General features: G+C 37.4%; 1 protein-coding gene across 1 annotated transcript in view; it reads left to right on the top strand.

The window, feature by feature from the left end:
- Positions 1–15,060, top strand: part of ADAMTS5 (ADAM metallopeptidase with thrombospondin type 1 motif 5) — a 45,541-nt gene extending 30,481 nt beyond the window's left edge. The window contains exons 4-8 of the mRNA XM_048947079.1: positions 3,293–3,576; positions 5,054–5,237; positions 5,661–5,836; positions 6,680–6,855; positions 10,078–15,060. Of these exons, the coding sequence (XP_048803036.1) occupies positions 3,293–3,576; positions 5,054–5,237; positions 5,661–5,836; positions 6,680–6,855; positions 10,078–10,648 (1,391 nt within the window). The 3' untranslated portion in view covers positions 10,649–15,060. The remainder of the gene's footprint in view (positions 1–3,292; positions 3,577–5,053; positions 5,238–5,660; positions 5,837–6,679; positions 6,856–10,077) is intronic.
- Positions 15,061–20,950: the final 5,890 nt, after the last annotated feature.

Here is a 20,950-nt window from a genome sequence, read left to right as displayed (position 1 = left end):
GAACCCTGGTAGAGCATGACGACACTTTTCAGGCTGCTTTGGACTGATAATAAGACAGTGCAAATGTGCCATATTTCCATGTTTCTTTCAGAATGAGCATGTGTCTGCTTTTTGAGTTGTTTTTTTTTTTCTCCTTAGCCGTGGATGATGTATTGCCATGTAGTTACACTACTTTCCCTCTCTTTTTCATTTTGAGAAGATGCTTTCCTGCCATCTTCCCATTGAAAGAGGAAAGTCCTCTATCTTTCAAGTGTTGCTAGCAGAGAAAAATAAGTTTAACCATTCAGGTGTAATTCTGAGCGGTGCCACAGACATATTGTAGGCAAAGAAGGCACAAAATAGCAGATACAACAGAAGAATGAGAGTATACAGACCTTCTTATACCAGGCTTTCTTTTAAGGTGTTTTGACTGGATTTTGTGTAGTCACAGGAAGCTCTGTCTTTCATACAAAACATAAGCAGTCTGCATTTGGTGTGAATGGGCATGAGCTTATGAACTGTGCTTTGTGACAAACCAGGCATGGCAGTATTGGTGTGATGAAGCAGATAAATGAAGTACTTCATATGCTGCTCCTTATGGCTAAGCATAATGAAATGTGAATATCCAGAAACCTGGATCTGTCAGCACTATTCTGTAATAGAACAGTATTTTTTCAAACCTTTATGTTTCCCCTATAGATACAGATATTCACCTGTAGTGCTTCAGTGGCAAGAATCACAGGGTCACAGAATGGCTTAGATTGGAAGACACCTTAAAGATCATCTATTTCTAACTCCCCTATTGCAGGCAGGGTTGCTACCCACTGGAAGTTGCTCCGTGTCTAATCCAACATGGCCTTAAAAGGCTCCATAACCTTAACTTTAATTTTGTAGCTGCCTTTTGTGAGGTGCTGAGGTTCCTATTTAATACATTTGGAAAGTGATGTTGGGATGTGGACTCATCACATAAAAAGTGCGCTATGTAGATAACTATGTATTTTACTATGTAGGTAACTGTGCTTAACGTGGGTGTTTAATTCCCACCACAGCATGGAGGGATCTGGTTAATGGTATCAGTGATTTGATTGATGCCATCAGTTGTATTAGTGGTACTGAATTACACCACAGGCTCATGTGTTTGTACTAGGCAGTGAAACATCTGACTGCTGACTCAATTGTGGACACCAGCATTACATCTACTTATGGTCAGCTAAATAAATTTCAATAGAAATGCCTCATCCAAGGTCAACCAGGAGGTCTGGGAATGATCAAGGTGCTGATTCCCAGTCTCCAGAGGCCCACTCTGAGAATTGTAATCATCACTGTCATCATATCGCCATTTATTTTACACTTATAAGATGACCCCAGACAGCAATTTCACATTTAGGAAGAAAACACTCAATTAGTGTCCAGAAGACAGTGACATTTATTATCATCTGCTTTTAGCCAACCCTTTGTAAGATACTAATTGCCTTTATTGTCATGCCAACCACTAGGCTGTGGTATGATTGCCTACAGTTTATTGTGTTTAGTCTGACTATTTGGTGTTCTTTGTAACCTGAAAAAAAGGACTATTTCTGTTTTAATTAATTTATATCCTGGTTATCTGCTTCCTGCACAGATTTTATTCTGCCTTCCAAGGCTGTATTGCACATATATAACACTGAGGAGAGAGAATGACAACGAAATGGCTTGATTAACTTTGTCATCAGTCAAGAATGTTGCATTAGGCCAGGGCACCCAGATGTTTTTTGGTGCTCGGGACGAAAAGTGGGAATAGTAGTACATATGTGTTCTATATGCTGTAATGTAGTGAATTGCTGTTCTTTGCTTTTACATAATATATTTTTGACAGCAACTACTGCCAGTGGTTTAGTTTTCAGAAACTTCAGAAAAGAAAAAACACATCTGTGCTTCCTCACTCTTCACCGTGTCTTGAATATTTTACACTCTAAAAGGATTTGAATGCTAGGATACCATTAATTTTCTATTTCATGGTACCCAGATCATCAATTAGCATTTGCACACCTTGTCTTTATTAAAAATGTCAGCATAATCCAGATCAAAAATAAGGCTAAGGTAAATCATGGTAAGCATAGGACAGATAGAACAAGTTTAACAGCGTTATAGTTTTTTGGTAGTAAGTGATGATGCAGAATGAAATTTTGCTTGATTTGAAGAGTTGGTCTTAGTCTTGAGAGTAAAAAAGGAAAAATTGCAATTCTAGAGGGAAAACACAAGCTATAGACTCATGGGGTATTTGGTGTGATTTTAATTCATTTAGTTTAAACAGTGGAATTCTTAAAGACCATTTTTTCACCCATGATCCATCTGAAGAATTCCGGTATAGGTTGCAAAGTATGTAAATTGTGGTAAGTTATTTTGGCCAAGAATAAGTGCAGTTTGCCAAGACCACATACCCCTTTCATGGGGTGTAAAATAGCTTACGCTCAATAAATAGTTCTGTATGTCAACAACCAAATTTTTCAATAGTAAACAAAATCTGTTAGTAGATCCTCTAGAAGCAAAGTGGGAATTCTCATTTTTAGAGTGCGCCAGACAAATTCTAACTTCTGCAATATATATCAGCATACATATTCAATTCTGTAATTTATATTTATTCTGGTTTTTTTTCTTGTCTTTCTGGGGTGGTTTTCTTGTGCATTTTTGTATAAAATATATAGCCCTCTACAAACTAATTCTAGAAGCAGCCAAGTATCATTCTTTACAAGGGAAGCCCAGTCTAGATTTACCGCCAACATTAGATTTGATATTCTTTTTATATTTTTCCTTTGATCTGTTTGCTTCTGTTTGTGTGTGTGGTTTTGTAGGGGGATGCATTTATTTATTTATTTGTTTTTAAGTGCCTCGCGGTCTGCATTTTGTAATTTGAATTTCAGTCTTTGCTTTAGTAGCATTACCATGTGTGATGTTCTGGCTCAAAATTCAAATGAGCGCTTTGCTTGCTCTACCAGGAGTCTTCTTGATCATTTTGTAAAGCACAAATTGATGGAGTGGAAGCCAAATAAAGGAAAACAGAATGGAAGACCAAAGGGACCTGAATAAAACTTATTTACACTTATTTTCTTGAATTGGAAATAGCTTGACACCTGGTATGCTGCAGGGAGAGACCACAGTTGCAGTACAGTAAGCTCATACAAAGCCTAATGACACCTCAGAGAGCATTTCCAATGACATCAATGTCCTTCAAATGAGGTCTGCTGTCGTTATCGGTCTCCCTAATTTGAATGACAGACACAACGCTGCAGAAAAAGTAGATAATAAGTAATAATAGCTTGGATTATTCTTTTAGGTAACTGTTTGCTGGACCAACCAAGAAAGCAGATCCTGGGCCCCGAGGAGCTTCCAGGACAAACCTATGATGCCATTCGTCAGTGCAAATTAGCATTTGGACCTGAATATACAGTGTGTCCTGGGATGGATGTGTGCTCTCGCTTGTGGTGTGCAGTTGTTCGTCAAGGTCAAATGGTGTGTCTGACTAAGAAGCTGCCTGCTGTGGAAGGAACACCATGTGGAAAAGGGAGGATCTGTCTCCAGGGAAAATGTGTTGACAAAACCAAGAAGAAATACTACTCGGTAAGTTACCAGCTGTGACTCTAGGGAACCTTAGAAGACGTAATGCTCAAAGTAGGAGTGAAAGGCACTTTATTATGAAAGTCAGATTGAAAGCTGCCGTATTTTTTAGCATGTAATTGGAGTGTTAGTGGTGAAGGATACAGGAAAAATGCTACTGAGTTTCAGGAAGCATGTTTTCTTCTTGAAGTTTGGAAGCCTACAGTCCTGGAAAACTGGGAGCATCACTTCTAACTAGAAGACACCCATTCAATAAGGCAGGTCTCAGGATGCATGGACAGACTGGCAAGGAATGATTCACAGCTTCCTGATTTCTTGGCAATGGACTCTGAGGCAAATTAGATATGAAAACTTAGTTTACAACCCTCATCTAAAAGTCTCCAGAGAGCTAACTCTAGTGAAGAGAAAAATTGATGGATTTCATCTAGGATATAATTTCCAGAGCAGCCAAGTTTGTACCTATAGTGAAGGAGTTCCGTCTGTTGGTTTAATACCCCTGAAGAGGCTCATGAGAGTCCACAGGGTTATAATTGTCCGCTGTGCAGTTCAGATACTTTGAAATTAACTGGGAATACAATAGCACTGCTCCTTCTGTTATACCTACAGGAGAGATACAGAACTGTAGAGCTTTGTGAAGATATTTACAAAATACAAGAGTCATTCAAATCAAGCAGCAGCCTTTGTAACACTCTTCTTTATAGACTGGTATATTTCTTTGTGCAGTATCAGTTAATTGTAGGAATATGCTATAGAGTCAAACTGGCAGAATTGTAATATATATCTGAATGCTCATTCTCTTGCCAGTATTCTTGAAATGTTAAGCTGCTGGTTCAGTGCTTCTTCACTTTCACTGCCCAAATTTTTGATTTATGTGTTCATTTCCTGCCTTTAAAACACTCTGAAATACAGTCTGATTTATTCACAAAGTGAAAAGAAGAAGCAATTGCCTAATTTTAGATTTAGAATACTGTTCATGTAATTTGAGTGTATGGTGAAACTAGGAATATTTTGTCATATTTGTAGTATATGTATGAAGTAGATAATTGGAAACAAAACTCATCAATGTAAGGGATCGTTTTATCTCATCCTTTAGAAGTCAGCATTCAAATATCGCTAAGAATGCTTGCTTACATAAGCTAGATCTCATAATACAGAGCAATACCTACTTAGAATAATAATTGTGTTTATTATTCACAGATAGCCTTATAATCTTCTGGAGATGGTTTATGGAGCCTGTTGGTGGCAAATCAGTGCCAAATCAGATGCCATAATTCTGCAGATAAACTAAACTAATTTCAATTAGAAAGAAAGAATAAACTAGTTCAATTAGAAAGAAGGCTCCTAACACCATTTTATCCCTGACAGAATGAGCAAGGGAACACCTTCATTTGGGGGAAAACATTAACAATGTCTTTGAGATTTAGCACCTATTCACACTTGGATGTTGATGTCCTTACTTCCCACTTTTCATATGTTTTAGGCATCAAGCCATGGTAACTGGGGGTCGTGGGGACCCTGGGGACAGTGCTCCCGTACGTGTGGTGGAGGCGTTCAGTTTGCTTATCGTCACTGCAATAACCCAGCTCCTAGAAACAACGGCCGGTACTGCACTGGCAAGAGGGCCATCTATCGATCGTGTAATGTCACACCTTGCCCAGCAAATGGTATGTTACCTGCTCCAGCCTCTGTGTCCTTAGATAGTAAATGTTGAACATCTACTGCGAAAGGAAACATCCAAGATCTGTTGTAGTTTCTCTAAAGTGTGCTTACCAAGGAAGATTTCATCACTAATAAAATATGACAGTTCTTCCCTTATCCCCACTCTGACCTCATAAATAAAAGGAATCAAATGTAAAGCAATTTCAGTCCTAGAAGATGAATCATAATGCTAACTTCAGTCCTTCATAGCTTATTGTGTCGTGGGAAGGTTTCCAAGCTCTAAAAAATTGAAGGATTTGAAGGCCTATTCTAAGTGAAGTATCATAACTTAAAAAGTTATGTTAAAAAGAAATTGGAATAATAGGGGTGCATAATAATATGTGCAGCATAGTCTGAAATAGTCACTAATAATGTGAATCATTCTACAGCTAAATCTTTTCGACAAGAGCAGTGTGAAGCAAGGAATGGTTATCAGTCTGATGCAAAGGGTGTCAAAACTTTTGTGGAATGGGTCCCCAAGTATGCTGGAGTGCTTCCTGGAGATGTTTGCAAGCTCACCTGCCGAGCCAAAGGAACGGGCTATTATGTGGTATTTTCCCAAAAGGTAATGATATCTCCAATCATAATTTCGTGTTCCAGTTAAGTGTCCTCTATCTTAAAAAACAGTTCCCTACACCAAGGAAGAATGCATTAATCATATGATTTAAAAATTTAGCTGTGTGATTAAATGTAATGGTGACATTCAGTGGTTATAAATTAGGACCAGAAGTGACCTCTAAAATTAGACAAGTTTTTCCACACCTCAGATTATGAGTCCATAAAAATACAGGCCTGTAAGGGCACTCTGCAGTAGTTTCTTTTCAGTCATGGCTAAAGGACTTTTACCTGAAGACTCATATGTGAGTCTGAGGTCTTCTGAATGAGAGAGAGTACCACAACTGAAGTATAAATTTTGTCCTGAATGATATTAAAAATGTCTGGAGTAACTCATACAAAATCAGTTACTAAGAACTAATTTGCCAATTAGTATAGATGTGACTTGTGGTCAGTTTGTCATATCAGATACAATTTGAACTGAAATATCTCCCATGCCTACACTTGCAGTTTTCTGCCTCTTAACCAGTATATACGCATTAATGAAGTGAACTGAAATTCTCAAGTGAAGGGTAATCAACAAGTACTCTTATTATTAGGAAGATATGACTTGGTCATTAAAGCCTGGGTCATTTTATTGCTTTGCTTCACACTGCTTTCAGACCTTTGCTAAATTTCATCTGCTGTGGCACTGGGAACGTTAGAGAAACTCAGTCTGGGTTGTCAGGGTAGTAAATCTGTTCTGTGGTGACAAAAATAAGGTTTTTTGCCAGTCAGATACACAGAAGCACTTTTTTTTTTTCTTTTTTTTTTCCCGGTGGTAATTTTAACTAAGAGGCATTTGATTACCTAGGTAACTGATGGTACTGAGTGTCGGCCGTACAGTAATTCAGTCTGTGTCCGGGGAAAATGCATCCGAACTGGTTGTGATGGCATCATTGGTTCAAAGCTCCAGTATGATAAATGCGGGGTATGTGGAGGAGACAATTCAAGCTGCACAAAAGTCATGGGAACCTTCACCAAAAAGAGGTATTAATCTTGAGTATTAGTAAATGTATCTTATTGCGCGAATAGTAGCTCTACTTGTGTGCCTCATTCTTCCCTCCTCTAAATGCAATCTACTGTCATATGAAGATTAAGCAAAAGTGTACATTGCCAGTGCTTTATTGCACTGTTCAGATGTTTACAGCTGGCCTCTTAACAATATCCTGAAACTGGCAAATAATCACCTGACAAAACACTGCACCCAGTTCATTTCTGACATAAAGTACTAGTGATACAGGTGAGCAACCAGTCATAGGAAGTCTGCCTAAAGTAAAGCACACAGTCTGCTGTTTGCCAGTCTTGCTATGCCAGATGGCATATGGTTTTTAGAGGATAGAGAGAAGGGAAGACAGTGATTAATCGGAAAGCTATTGGTGTCAGAGGTATTTCTAGATATATCCAAAACTCAAGGTTTCCCAGGTGATGCTATGTTGGCAAGGCACACTGGGAGTGTGTTTAATATCATCTAGTAGATATCATCATTTAGTAACATAGATTCCTTGCATAGTTGGTGAAGAGAAGCAGGCAGCATTAGAGCACAGCTGTAAAATTAATCCTCAGTAGCTGAAAGTGATTATACCCTAAAATGTCTTTTCACACTGCTGAGTATACAAGGAGCTTAGGTGACTAGGCAAGATGTCAGATGTACACACAGGCTTATATGTGACATTTTCTATATTCCTTACTGTTCACTGGGATAATATTGATCTCCAGGTGGACAAATATTTTTTTTAAGCTAAAATATTTATAGCAGTCATCCATAAGCCACTTTTCTGTCAGAGTTCAGCTTTTAAGTATGATACAACTTAATATAAGTAAAACAAAAGCAACTTACCCATGGTTTTTCCTGACTCGACAAAGCAGAAGCAAGCTTTGTACCAAGATTACTAATGTCAAGTAAGTCTGCCTCTGTCTGTATTCTTGTTTCCCTTAAGGTTTGTGTAAGAATTAGGATTTTTTAATCACTGTTTATATAGATTGCAAGGTCTCACTGGACTGCTGTAGTGACCTATTCTTAGGAACTTTCAGTTGAACATTTATACACAGCACACAACATCTTTTAAAATGTACATAGAATTTATGTCTTACAAATTCTTGCATATACATGAAACACCATTAGAATTTGAAATTTGACTCCTGAAAGGACCTTTCATTTATATACATTTTGACACACTGATTAATAGTAGTCAAAAATTTCCTCAAAAGTGAGTTTGTTATAAAAATAACCATAACATCTTCTTCCTGGTAAACCAATGATTACTCACCTAAGGATGGCCGAAATACCTCATCCAAAAAGAATGACTTTCTATCCAATTTGGTACTTACATAAACCAAATCTTTTCTAATTTGTAAATATTGAATGAATATTGAACATTAAATATTGAATGAAAATTCTGAAATGCCTGAACAAAGAAGACTGTGTGCTTCAGTAGTAACCCTTATTTTTCAGTCCTGTTTCCAGCAAAAATGTGAGAGAGACCTCATGAATTTTAGCCAGATTTGTAGTGTAGATAAAATTGGGAACAGTGGGATTCCACTATAATTATTCCTATGAAGGTACCATCTTACTCCTCAAATCACGGCTTTAACTGAAATGAGACCAGTTGAAGAGTAAAATACTAATTTGACTTTGCTGCATTCAAAGAGTTGTCTCACTTAGTAATAATCAAGCTCTAAGTAATGTGTGTTTTAACTTGATTTTGATTTTCATTTATTTTTTATGGGGAAATTGTTTGATATAATTCCTTTATGCGAGATTTTAAAAAGAAGCCCTACATTAAAATAGTAAAATCTTAATTGTCTTTTTTCTCTTAAAATGATCAAAAAAACAATCTCCTGAAAAACTCTTTCCTAAGGACTTTTTTAAAGGGCCATAAAGTTAATTAGTCAGAAGTTGGGAAATAGGGGAATTAAGGCTGCACATGCTTCTTTTTGCCCATGGAATGTTGCTGAGAATATTGCGTTCTCTAGCATTTCTTTTTTTTTTTTTTTTTTAAACAGATGATTTTGTAACTTTAATAACGTGTTTTAACAGAGCTATTTTGGCAACTTTTAAGTAAAAGTATTTCTGCAGTGCTGTGGAGCAGAGACACCCAGCTTGTTATTTGCACAATATCCCTTCAGGTTTAGAGAGGTGATAAATTAAAGGAGTTTTAGTAGATGTCCCGTAACTGCTTGAAATAGCATGGGAATAGAACAAGCATTTCATCTTTAGTCTCTGCAGTCCCTAATTGGGCAATTAAAATTTGTGAAAGTGGTAGTCCATTTTTTAAACAATTCCAGGAGACTGTCGCTGTCCTGCATTGGATGTCTATTTTCTCATTTCCTTTCCCCTATCTGTTTCAGCACTAGGCATTTAAGATACAAGGTACTTGCAGAATGGTTTTGTCACAGGTTTAGAAATGAAAATAAATGTTTCCAAAATCCAGTTTGTAACCTATAGCTATGTATAGCGTTCAGCCTTCTTCACCGTGTATCGCTATGGTTAAAACAAATTACACACTTGAGATAGTAAAAGGTTTGGTACACTTGCAGGTTTTGAGTGCTTGTCACTTTCAATAGAAAAGTGAAATATCTCTTCCTAAGTTTGCATTAAAGCATTTCATAAGTACCTACTAAGAGAACTTTATGCTGCAAATTAAGCGTTTGAGTGCACCTTCTATTAGACACTGAACAATTCATCTTTGGAATTATGAATTTCAAAGTAAACAATTTTTTTCTCAGTGATCAAGATTATTTTTAAATGTTCCCAAGGTACTCCTATCCAGCTGTTACTCTGCTCGTGCTTTCCTTAATCATTATGGCAAAGACAGCAAGAAACAGCTGTAACCAGTGCATATCTCATTATCTTTTCTTGGCACGGAAAATGTGCATCGTATTTCATATCTCCCACCCTTTGCTGAAGTATATAAACTATCTGTTATTTTTCATTCCTCTTGTATCTGACTCATGTGAAATCATTCCTGAAGCTGAAGATTAAGCAATTTGAATTAAGTGCAGTAGAAATTTCTTCAAGAACACAGTGTTACAAAAGACAAATAATGGAACCTGATTAAATTAATCTCAAATGTGCCTCAAGGCAGATGGATTCAGGGCCTGAACAAAAATGAAGCAAGTTGTGTCTTACCGGTGACTTCATTAGGCTTTGCAGTAAGACTTGAGTTTTATTTCACAGCAGCTACTGACTACTTTTTTTCCCCTCTGTAGTAAGGGCTACACAGATATTGTGAAAATCCCAGAAGGAGCAACTCACATCAAAGTTCGTCAATTCAAGACTAAAGACCAGAGCAGGTTTACTGCCTACCTGGCCCTGAAAAAGAAAAACGGTGAGTACCTTGTAAATGGAAAATATATGATCTCCACTTCAGAAACAATCATCGATATCAATGGAACTGTCATGAACTATAGTGGCTGGAGTCACAAAGATGATTTCTTGCATGCAATGGGACACTCTGCCACAAAGGAGGTTCTTATAGTGCAGATACTTGCAACTGACCCAACTCAACCAGTGGACGTCCGTTACAGTTTCTTTGTGCCAAAGAAGCAAGGGCAAATGACTAACTCTGTCACTGGCAGTGGCAGCAGCAGCAAAGTAACTCCACAGCTCACACAACCCCGGTGGGTGACAGGGCCGTGGCTTTCTTGTTCTCGAACATGTGACACGGGATGGCACACCAGAACTGTCCAGTGCAAAGATGGGCATGGAAAACTGGCTAAAGGATGTCTTCTCTCTCAGAGACCATCAGCATTTAAACAGTGCTTGTTGAAAAAGTGTTAACCTGTGGTTGTGATCTTCTTTAAAAGAGGTTTGATGAAGCCATTGTTGACATACTGGTATTAGGTCTGCCCAGACAGAGAGAAGCAAAGGCTTCAGTGAATTTACATAAAGTCTCAAATTATGGGCAGAATCTGCCTATTTGGACCAAATGAAGATGTGCACTGCTTTGAAAAATAGTAGGGTGATCTTGATCTGTTTGAAAAAAAAGGAAAAAAAAGCATTAAAGTTGCTATAAGCCCTCTGTGTCTGCAAAAATATAAAATAAAATAATGAAAAAGAAGAAAAACTAGCAAATGGAGGATCCTGGGATATTTGAAGGTTACAGAATCATCTCCCCTTTTTCACCTACCTCTAATACAGTATGTCCTTAAAAAATGTCACATGTACCCATGATACCACGGAAGCTTGTTTTATGCTATTTTGTAAATACATTTGATTTGGTTTGTCACTTTATATCACTTGGTTCTACTAAAAAAAATCAAAAGACTAGCTATGTAAGCAAAGTGATTGACCAAAGTATATCTGCAGCCCTCGTGGACTTTGGTCCAGCCTTCAGAAACGGCTGCAGATGTTTTACTGGAAAATGAAGAGCTTGCTGCTGGTTTTAAAAAGTAATTTGATTTTGACAAAGGGAAATGCATGTTTGTTCTAGGGATTTCCTGATAGCAGATCATAATTCTATGACAAATTCTGTTTCCACCAAGAAATTCTCAGAGGAGCTCTGCAAGAGTGCAGACCAAGGATCCCCACAGGTGCATTGCTCATATACCGGCACCATCAGCAGCTCCTTACCATGAGTATGTCAGACACACATACGAGTAATATTTGTCTGCCTGAAAGAATCTGTGTACCTGTTTCTTGGTAAACCCTCCACTAGTTCCAGCTTTGTCACAGCGCGGGATCCCTGTTGTTGCTGAACAGTAGCTGCTAGCTCCTTCTTTCCAAAAAATAAAGGCATACTGTATTTTGTAGAACTAGTTAGAGAACCAAAAATTACAGGTATGATAAACAAGTGTCTTCTAACTCAGATATTCTGAGGCTATGTTCAACTGCTTTCTCTGTTATTTTCTCTATGGCTTCCACCTTGAATCTAACAATGTGTAATGTACCTACATCTTTTGAAGAGGCTATAAAGGTCAAAAAAACACAGCAAGCAGTTAATATTTTATCACTTTTTTGTCCATCATGTCTAACTCTGGTATTCATCTTACCAGCAAAAGTTTGTAACTGTTTGTCTTTTTGTTTGGTTTTTTGTTTGTTTGATTTTCATGTTTTGTACATCTACCACATTTGGGAGGAAGAGGTGTCAGTAGGAAGTCAAACCACATCAGGATGTGGAGGACTTGCCCAACATCAATAAAACTATTTCCACAGTACAGGCAGAAGCTAGTAATAATTTCCCTTGAGAGCAGCTTCTGAATCCCATTACTATCCGGTGGAAGTTAGTGACTGAGGAAGGACATTTCACCATATGCAGGTAACATGTGGGGAGTCCACACCGACACTTGTTAGAATTGCTTCCTTTCATATCAACAGGCTTTGAATTAAACCCTAGAATGACAGGTACAAGGGGGTAGAACTCCATCCATCTTTTATTTCTCAGCTTGTCAACACAGGAGAGTATGAGTGCAGGAAGATTTTCAGACACAGCTGTGAGTCACTGGTACTTAGCACTATACTTCCCCAGGCTTCAGGCTCTTCAGAAAATCCCAGTCATGAAATCAGAAAAGAAATCTTGTTTGTGTTGCAAGAAGGGCAGGTCTCACTCCAGGCTGACATAAACATGTTTTTGCAACTCTGGCATGTTTATTTGAATTCTAGAAAGCATGTGATGATTTTAAAACAGCACAGAGTTGCTACATCAACGAGTTGAAACCTGGTGAAATATCTGTTTTTGTACTCTATTCTAAGTAAACACTAAAAGGGACAGGGTCTCCTCTTTAAAAGTGAACTGCAAAGGAATGTTATTAGTCATCTTCAGCTTTCGAGAATGTGTGACCTCCTAATAAAAATGAAAAACATGGATCTTAAGGAAATTTGGCTACTCAACAACTCATGCCAACCTAAGAACTTAAATCAAGGCTCTGAATATTTGCAGAGTTCTGGAAATTGCTTATGTCTTCTCTGTCTTCTCTACATTATAAGATCATGTTGGAAGTGTCTTATTTTCCTTTCAAGTAAACTGATTTTTATATTTATATATGTATAAACACATGTTCTAGGGCTCTCAAGGAAGGTCATAACAAGTAGAAACCATCGTAAGTGGAAAGATAAGGAGCATAGATTTGATGTTTGTCCAGGCCTGCAGCTGCTGAATTAATTGGCATTTATTTTTCCTGTGTTGTATCAGAATAGAGACAGAATGTGCAAGTATTTGTGTTTGCATTATAGAAATAATTTATTATGTACTCAACAAAATGAGTAAGGCTTTTGGATGTTATTCAGACTCCAGGAGAGTAATACCATAAACGGGTATAAATTTTAAATCTTCTTTAGATCAAGAATTTTTCATAGAAAGAATCTATTTATAAAAAGTAAATAAATGCAAGAGCAAACCACTATACTGATTTTTTCCATTTTCACCAGTGTAGTAGTGAAGGAAATGGGCAAAAAGAAGTTGCTGTTATATAAAATCATAGAATCAGAATTGTTTGAGTTGAAAGGGACCTTTAAGAGTCATCTGGTCCAACTCCCCTGAAATGAGCAGGAACATCTACAGCTAGATCAGGTTGCTCAGAGCCCCATCCAGCCTAATGGAAAGGAGCAGACTAAGGAAGCTATCCTAAAAGTGTAAGGTGAACTAGGGCAGCCTGCTATACCCAACATTTGCTTTTTAGCTGATCTTTGTTACCAAACTGCAATTCCCAGCTTTGCTTTTTTCATTTATACCTACTTCATGTAACTGATGAATGAAAAATTGGTGCAAGGTATGTGAATTTGCCATTACAACTAGTGCTTCTAACTAAATTCCTCGTTGGTCATACTGTTACATCACTGTTTACATTACTACTGAGTCTTGCCAAACAAGATTCATCAAATGCTTGCAATGGATAGAGGCACTGTCTCAGAAGCCCAGAATATAGAAATAAGCAAGCTTCAGTGTTAAATTCACTGTAGACTTTTTGGGACACATCTCCAGTGCCTTAGATTGGACCCCCTTTTGAATCTGTGGCTTTTTACCTGCTTTTCAAATGAGACAGTGTACTTAGAAAAAAGCCTTTCATTTGCAGTTTGATTGTATGCATGAAGTTCAGTTTATCTGCCCTCCTGTGGAAACAGTTTTATCATAAGGGGAGAGGGAATATTCTTGTGGATTAATAACAATTGTATTAAAAAGAAAAAAAAAGAAAAAAAAAAGAAAAAAAAGCTCAGCACTGAAAAAAAATAAAATAATTTATTTGTTTTTACAACTAGTATGTGAATGGATGTAATGAATTTATTTATTCTTATTTAACAAAAATATCAATTGTGCAAATTCTTTATTTAAAATGTTTGCTATCATATCTGTCTCTCTTTCTTGCTCTCTTAATTTATGCTTCAAATTTGTGTTGAGTTTACATAATGTATGGCACTGGTTATTTTTTGTTTGTTTTTATTTAGAAAGCTTTCTGCATGGGACAGGAATATATGTGTATACGTGTGTGCACACTGTATAGATGTATATTCCTTTTCTGCTGCCATCTTTCTTAGAGAAGTTCATGACACCTGATGCTCAAACCTCCTCATTACACTTCAGTTCTAAAATATCTCAGACATTGAAGTTTGTGGACACACAAAAAAAACCAAACACCCGCATTCTAAACAACAGACTCACTTCATATAGGCATGTGCAATTGGTGTTCTGCTCCTTAGTAGTTTACCACTTAGGTTGGTAAGAGCCTTACCATTTGCGTCAATGGGAGAAAGCTCAGGCTTGCAGTAAATGGGATTCCTCTCTATGTAAATGAAGTTTCTCTGAGTTGTCAGGGTGGCAAGTGAGTATTCTCTCATGCAGCTTCTTATGTTTAAGTGAAATCACTACAGAGAAATTGTTTTGTGTGCCTCTCTGCAATTACAGATTAAATGATGTACGATTTGGTTTATGAAAAGTGAACCATTATAAAAGCTACCTTTTCAATTTTTTCACCTTTTATATACTTATATATCTATTTATTATAGCTATAAAATGTCAAAAGCACAATTTGTAAGGCTTTGCAATGTTTTTCTTCGTTTTACTCTAGCTCTTTGCACCATGTCAGGCAGTGAGACACAAATAAAAAGCCAGCCAAGCATGCATTCCCAGTATTTCCATGAAAATAACAGTATCTGATTACTCCTAGTTTTTGTCTAGTCCAAATTCTGCTTAGCTCCAGGGAAACTGTACTGGGCTGTGAGGTTAAAAAAAAAAAAAAAACAAAAAAACAAAAAAACAACCATGTAGTATAGACAAAGCCATACTATCAATTAATTTAACAATACAAATTGTTTTTCTAACCACTTCTCTGTAAGGGTAGCCCGACAGATGACAAAAAATCTATTTCAAACTATAAAAGGATATCTTCCTCATCAGTGCCCATATTCACACAAGTTACATTCCATCTCATCCTCTGTACCCAATGTTTGCTACTGTCCAGGCCCTATGGAACACCCAAAGCCAACCATGAGGCTTCAGATGAAGTTATAAAGGCCAGTGGGTGACGCTTCCTCCATTAAAGCCCACTCCAAAACACCTGGAAATAGCAATAAGCCTTCTCACTTTGATGATCTTTGGGCTGAGCTTTAAAGAAGCCTTATACAGTTGAAACATTGATAATTGTGGATTTTCAGCAGAATGTTTAGGTATGTGACTGTTTCTCCTTGTGTTCACGAAAGCTGTGCGGTTCTTTCTCACTGAGGAAGACAGAGCCCATAGTATGAAGCAAAGTTAGATTCTTCAATTCAGGTTGCAATTAAATAAATAAATAAATAAATAAATAAATAAATAGGACCACACAGTTACTGATTTTGAGGCCTGTGTTCCTTTTAGTTAACTGATTCATTTTTATAGAGTTGCAACCATACTTACCATTGGTAACATTTTCAGTAGTCTTTTTTTATGTGGGTACATGGAATGCTAATTTGTATAGTAAAGCTAATTCAACATTTTTGTTTGAAATGGCATTGCCAATGCAAATATTTCTGGTTTATTGCACATACTGTTAATGATTTAAGCTGAGACAAATTTTCAGGTCCTCAACTGGCGTCACATGATGCAGCTCTGAGGTTTACAAGATTGTATTACAAGTGGCAGTATTCAGTGATAAGGCATACAACATTTGAAAAGCCCCAAACACATTGTTAATGCAAGTGAGTGGCTGGAGAACTTCTCTCCAGATACTCTGTACCAAATATTTGACAGTGTCTAGCTACTCTGCACACTGTAGAGTTACAGATTGAAACCAAAGCTCTCAGTGTTGTTTGCCCTGAGATTTGTCTGTAGAGTCTCACAGTAGCCGTAAGGATATTTCAAGTATTTCCATGCATATCAACTGGAATCCTACATAGTCTTTGTCGAAACATATAAATGTACACATAGAACTTAACCGTGCCTACATGGAAATGTGTTTTTTTGTGTGCGTGTGTGTTTGTGTATACATGTGTACGTATGACTGTATCCACATTTGTATGCACACAAATGAGTATTTGGGTTTGCGTTAATCCCATTCATGGGGCAGAATAGTTACACTGGTTTCAGCTATGCCTACGTAAATTCAGAGTAACTTCATTATATTGCTTGCCTTTGCAGGAGCTGCTTAAAACTCAAACCACTTTAAGTAACAGCATAATTTCTCTTTTTAATATATAGGAACTGGTTTACACAATTTACTGTATGAACTGTGAAATTTTCAGGTGGTTTTATCGTATAAAATGTACTCCTTGACAGTCAAGCATATATGCATTGATAAAATCTCATGAGATTTGCAAAATAATATACTCCAAATAAGTTGGTGACAATGTGTTCCCCTGTGTAGCAATAATTAAATTTCACTTCTATTGTCAGGTCATTGTGTAACATCAGATGAGATAAAACAAGAGAGGTGTTCTAGGGAAGATGAACAGGATAGCGCAGCTTTCATTTCTTAATTTATTTCACGTGCCTCTTTGTACACTCCATTGGTGTCACTTCGTGCATTACAGACAACTTGACTGAAATACCAGAACCTTATGGAAACCAAGATGTGTCACAAGACTTTTTTTTTTTCGTTTTTCTATATGTCTAATCAAAGAGAATTAACAGTTTTAGAGCACTACTATGTCAGCCAGTTTACACCATAAATAACGTTATGCGAAACATTAATTCATTTGAACTGAATTGTACAAGGTCTACACTGTACTATGACACATTGAAGGCCAATATTTTGTTTTGTAAACTATTACATATGTATAATTTACCAGTTGTAATCTTAAAACATTTGATTCTGTGATTTCAGTTAAAAGAAGTAATAAACTGTATCATAGGTCCAAACACTTGTTTCATATGGTATATTTGTGGGCTGCTGCTTGCCTTTTGTCTCCCACTAAAAAGAGAGAAGCTAAAAGAGACTAATCTGACCCCTAAATTAAGGCATAAATATTATTTCTATGTGTAAACATTGCACTTTATGCAATATATGGTGGGGTGAAGTTCTGTGGATGTGTTCCTTGGAGTCATTAAATATATCAGATAAGTGCAGAAAACAGCATTCAAGGCCTTCCCAAATACTTAGAAAAAATTAGTTTGCTGCCATCCAACAGAGGTAGCATACACTGGTGATCTCTTGAGCCTGTGCAAAGCCCCCATGAAATCCAGGAGACCTGTCCAAAAACTTCATTCAGCAGAATTAGACAGTGGATTAAGATAGCCCGAATTAGATTAATAATTAGCAATATAGACTCATGTAAGAGTAGTAAAAATCTGCCAGAGCAGATGGCAGAAGTGTATGATGCGTGCAAATATGGTATTGTAGTACATGTATCCAAGGGAGGATTAAGGTAATAACTAAGGGGATATACCTGGTGACACAGAATTGCATACACACTACTATTGAATTATGGCTCTTAAGATGAAGTAGTTAACAGACTAGATGATCTTGAAGGTCTTCTCCAAGCTTAATGATTCTATGATTCTATGATTATACCATGACTTTCTAGTAGAACTGGATAATTATGAACTATAATTTTCATGCTGATGTCTTGCATATCCTTTCTAATTCCATAATACAAAGTTGGAGTTTTTCTTGTTCCCTAACATGATGTGCTCTCTCCAAAAGAGAACACAAATTCAACTCAAAAACTAAGTCTTATCACAAGTGTATATCTGATCTACTGATTGTTGATATATTTATGAATTTTGGACTCTGCCTTTTTATTTTTTTTTATTTTGCTTTACAAATTCTAAGTGATGATGATTCTTATTTATAGATACAAAATTTTTCATGCCTAGGAATTGCTTTTCTTCCTGGGCTGTTCTTACAATGGCAGTGAAGTTTTGCATAGTGGCCAGTACCTGTAGAAATAGGTCCAAGGCCTTTGCAAATATGTTTTTAATAATCTGTTACACTACATAGCAATCCTTGAACCACCTTACAAGACAGCTGTCCTGCTAGTGCTTGGTACATGATATAGAGTATATATGTGTACATATGTGTATATGTATATACACACACAAAATATTAGATATTTGTATATAATATGCATGTATATTAAAATGTCTCAAAAAATCTCATTTATACCTTTACACTACATGTTTATAAAACTGTTCATTGGTCATCAGAAAGAATACAGTGTTCAACATCAGTGAAATGAAAACATTGTACAATCATGCAGTTCTACCATTTTTCCTGCCTAAAAGGCTTTGGGAAATGATTCAACTACTCCACACACTCTCAGCAATAACAGACTAACATGTTTTCTTCCTTCACTGCATTTCAGCTCATCCAGGGTCCTGGGGCAAAACAAAAAATGCACCCACTCCTCATCTCCCCCTGCTCTTAGACAGGTAGATGTAGCAGTCATACAAACTATACCATGACTTTGTCCTCTACTTTTAAGCATTTTTTGTCTATGGCAGAACTCCATATCTCACAGATACTTCAGTTCCTCCTCTGTATTTATTTTCTACAAAGCAAGCTGCAATGTCCCCAAGTGGTAGTGGCAGATCTTCCCAAAATTATGGCTTTATTTCTCATTTTAGAGTTTGCAGCAGCTCAAAGAAAGCCATTAATGAAAATGGAAATCCATTCCTATACAAATCAAATGCAGCACAGACAGCAGCATAGACTTCCTCAAACATCCAAGCTTGTCATAATTCCATTACTGTGCAGAGACTGTTCTGTATCAGGAAGATGAACTCATTCTCTCTTAATGCATTTTCCATCTCTTCATAATGTGACATTTCACCTCTTCAGAAACTTTACAGAGTTATGTACAATGGGGGAGATTTTTATTCCCAAGACTCTGAACTTGTAGACCCAAATCTCATTTTTAGGTTAGGATACAGGATCCATGTGGCCAATTTTAGACTTCCAGCCAAACTGAACCTTAAAAAAAAAATAAATAAAAAATATATTAAAAAAATTGGAAACAGCAAAATATATGGAATAATTAAACAAGAATAAGGCAATGTTTGAGTTTTTCCACATTGCTTATACTGTTACCTTGCTCTTCTTATGCTACACTCTGCTAATTTGGAAGTAATACATTAATCGTACTCACACCACTCAGCATTCTACATTGATTCAACAAGAGGATTGAAGAGAAAACATGGGGGAAAATATTTTAATAAAATCCAAGGAAAATGATTATTTCCCATGCTTCCAGGAGCAGTGCAGAAATCTCTTTGCTTTTTCTTGATTGTTCTAAAAAAATATATACTTCAAGGAAAAGGCACATGTATTTCCTTAAGCAGTTGCTTGATAAAGGTCTGTTTTAGCAATGCCACCAAATAATTAGTTCATTAAAATGGCCATTGCATCCATTGATGCAGCAATCTCTCACTACTCCAAGTGTTGCGGTTTGGTTCATTGATGTTTCTTTAGTGTATTTGTCCTTTCTATTCCTCTTTCCCAGTAAGACTTTACCTAAAGGACCTGCACCTACAGAACTGAAAACATACCCTTTGATAGCAGCCCAAGTTCTGCTACCCAGACCCGTATTAGCAGCAACGCATCCAAGTAAGCCTTGAATGCAGCAGGTGGGTGCCAGAGGGCCCATGTCCCAGCAGGTGAAACTGAGCTCACAAGATCTTGCATATGTGCACGGACATGCCTATTTCCAGCATAGCCAAGTGCTTCATGCAGGTGTGCATCATAAATATACATTTTATAGCTACAGCTCTGCTAGCCACCTTTTCCCTCCCCCTTACACACTTCTGTTATTTTCTGAAAGTGCAGTCAAGATGGATTTTACACTTCTTGCTCTGGAAGTACTGAGTTTCTTGCTTCTTTGAAGCTTGCTTGCCCAGAGCTGCTCACTTGCAGAGTTGTGATTGAAACAGATCAGGCACTCGTGCTTGCTTATGGAACACTCAGGGCTGAAACTTCCGTTTTTCACAGAAATGTAGCACAGCATGAAGAGAGTACCCTGGCAGCAGGTGCTTTGCCTGGGCCCTCTGCTGATGGAGCCATGTGTTCTCATGATGACTGATAATTTTGCTTATTTAATAATCGAAGGCCATAATGCCCTGATGAGATTTGCAGACGTAAATCTCGCTCTAGCTGCGCAGATGACTGCTGAAGGGCACACATGAGTTAGACCCATGAAAGTTTGTGCAAAGAATGTGAAAATTGCCCTCAACAGGCAATCCAGCAGAGGCCTGCTGGAAATGTGCCCCACGCAGTCACAAAGCAGTGAAGGCACCGCATCTGCTTGTAGACTGAGGAGGCGTCTGAGAGGTGAACATTGCCCCAGCACCGTCCCCAGCAGCATCAGGTAACTCACATCTTGAAACAGTTGAATCCTGGCGACCGGCCACTGCGGCAATTGCTGACATGGCAGCTGCCCAACGTGTTGGCAAACAAGCTGCACTACCTAGTAAAGGTGGTCTGTAACTACAGGGTAACGAAAATTATACTGGAAACTTTCTGAGCACTTTAAAGTGGTCGATTTAAAACAGGACCCTGCCCACTGAAAGTGGTCCTTTCTGAAGGCCTCACTGTACTTACGGATGGTTTGTCCAGAAAAAACAGCGTTACATGCATTCTGTGTGGGCTGGGAGGAATGTTTTCACACTAATATTTATGTGGCATGCAAAGATCTAACAGCCATCCAGAGGGCTTTCAGGCAATATTTCATTTAAATATATGC

The sequence above is a fragment of the Lagopus muta genome, chromosome 1 (assembly GCF_023343835.1).
Source record: "Lagopus muta isolate bLagMut1 chromosome 1, bLagMut1 primary, whole genome shotgun sequence".
In the NCBI taxonomy this organism is placed as follows: domain Eukaryota; kingdom Metazoa; phylum Chordata; class Aves; order Galliformes; family Phasianidae; genus Lagopus; species Lagopus muta.
Note: the sequence above shows the minus strand (reverse complement) of the source record. Positions and strands in the feature narration are given on the sequence as shown.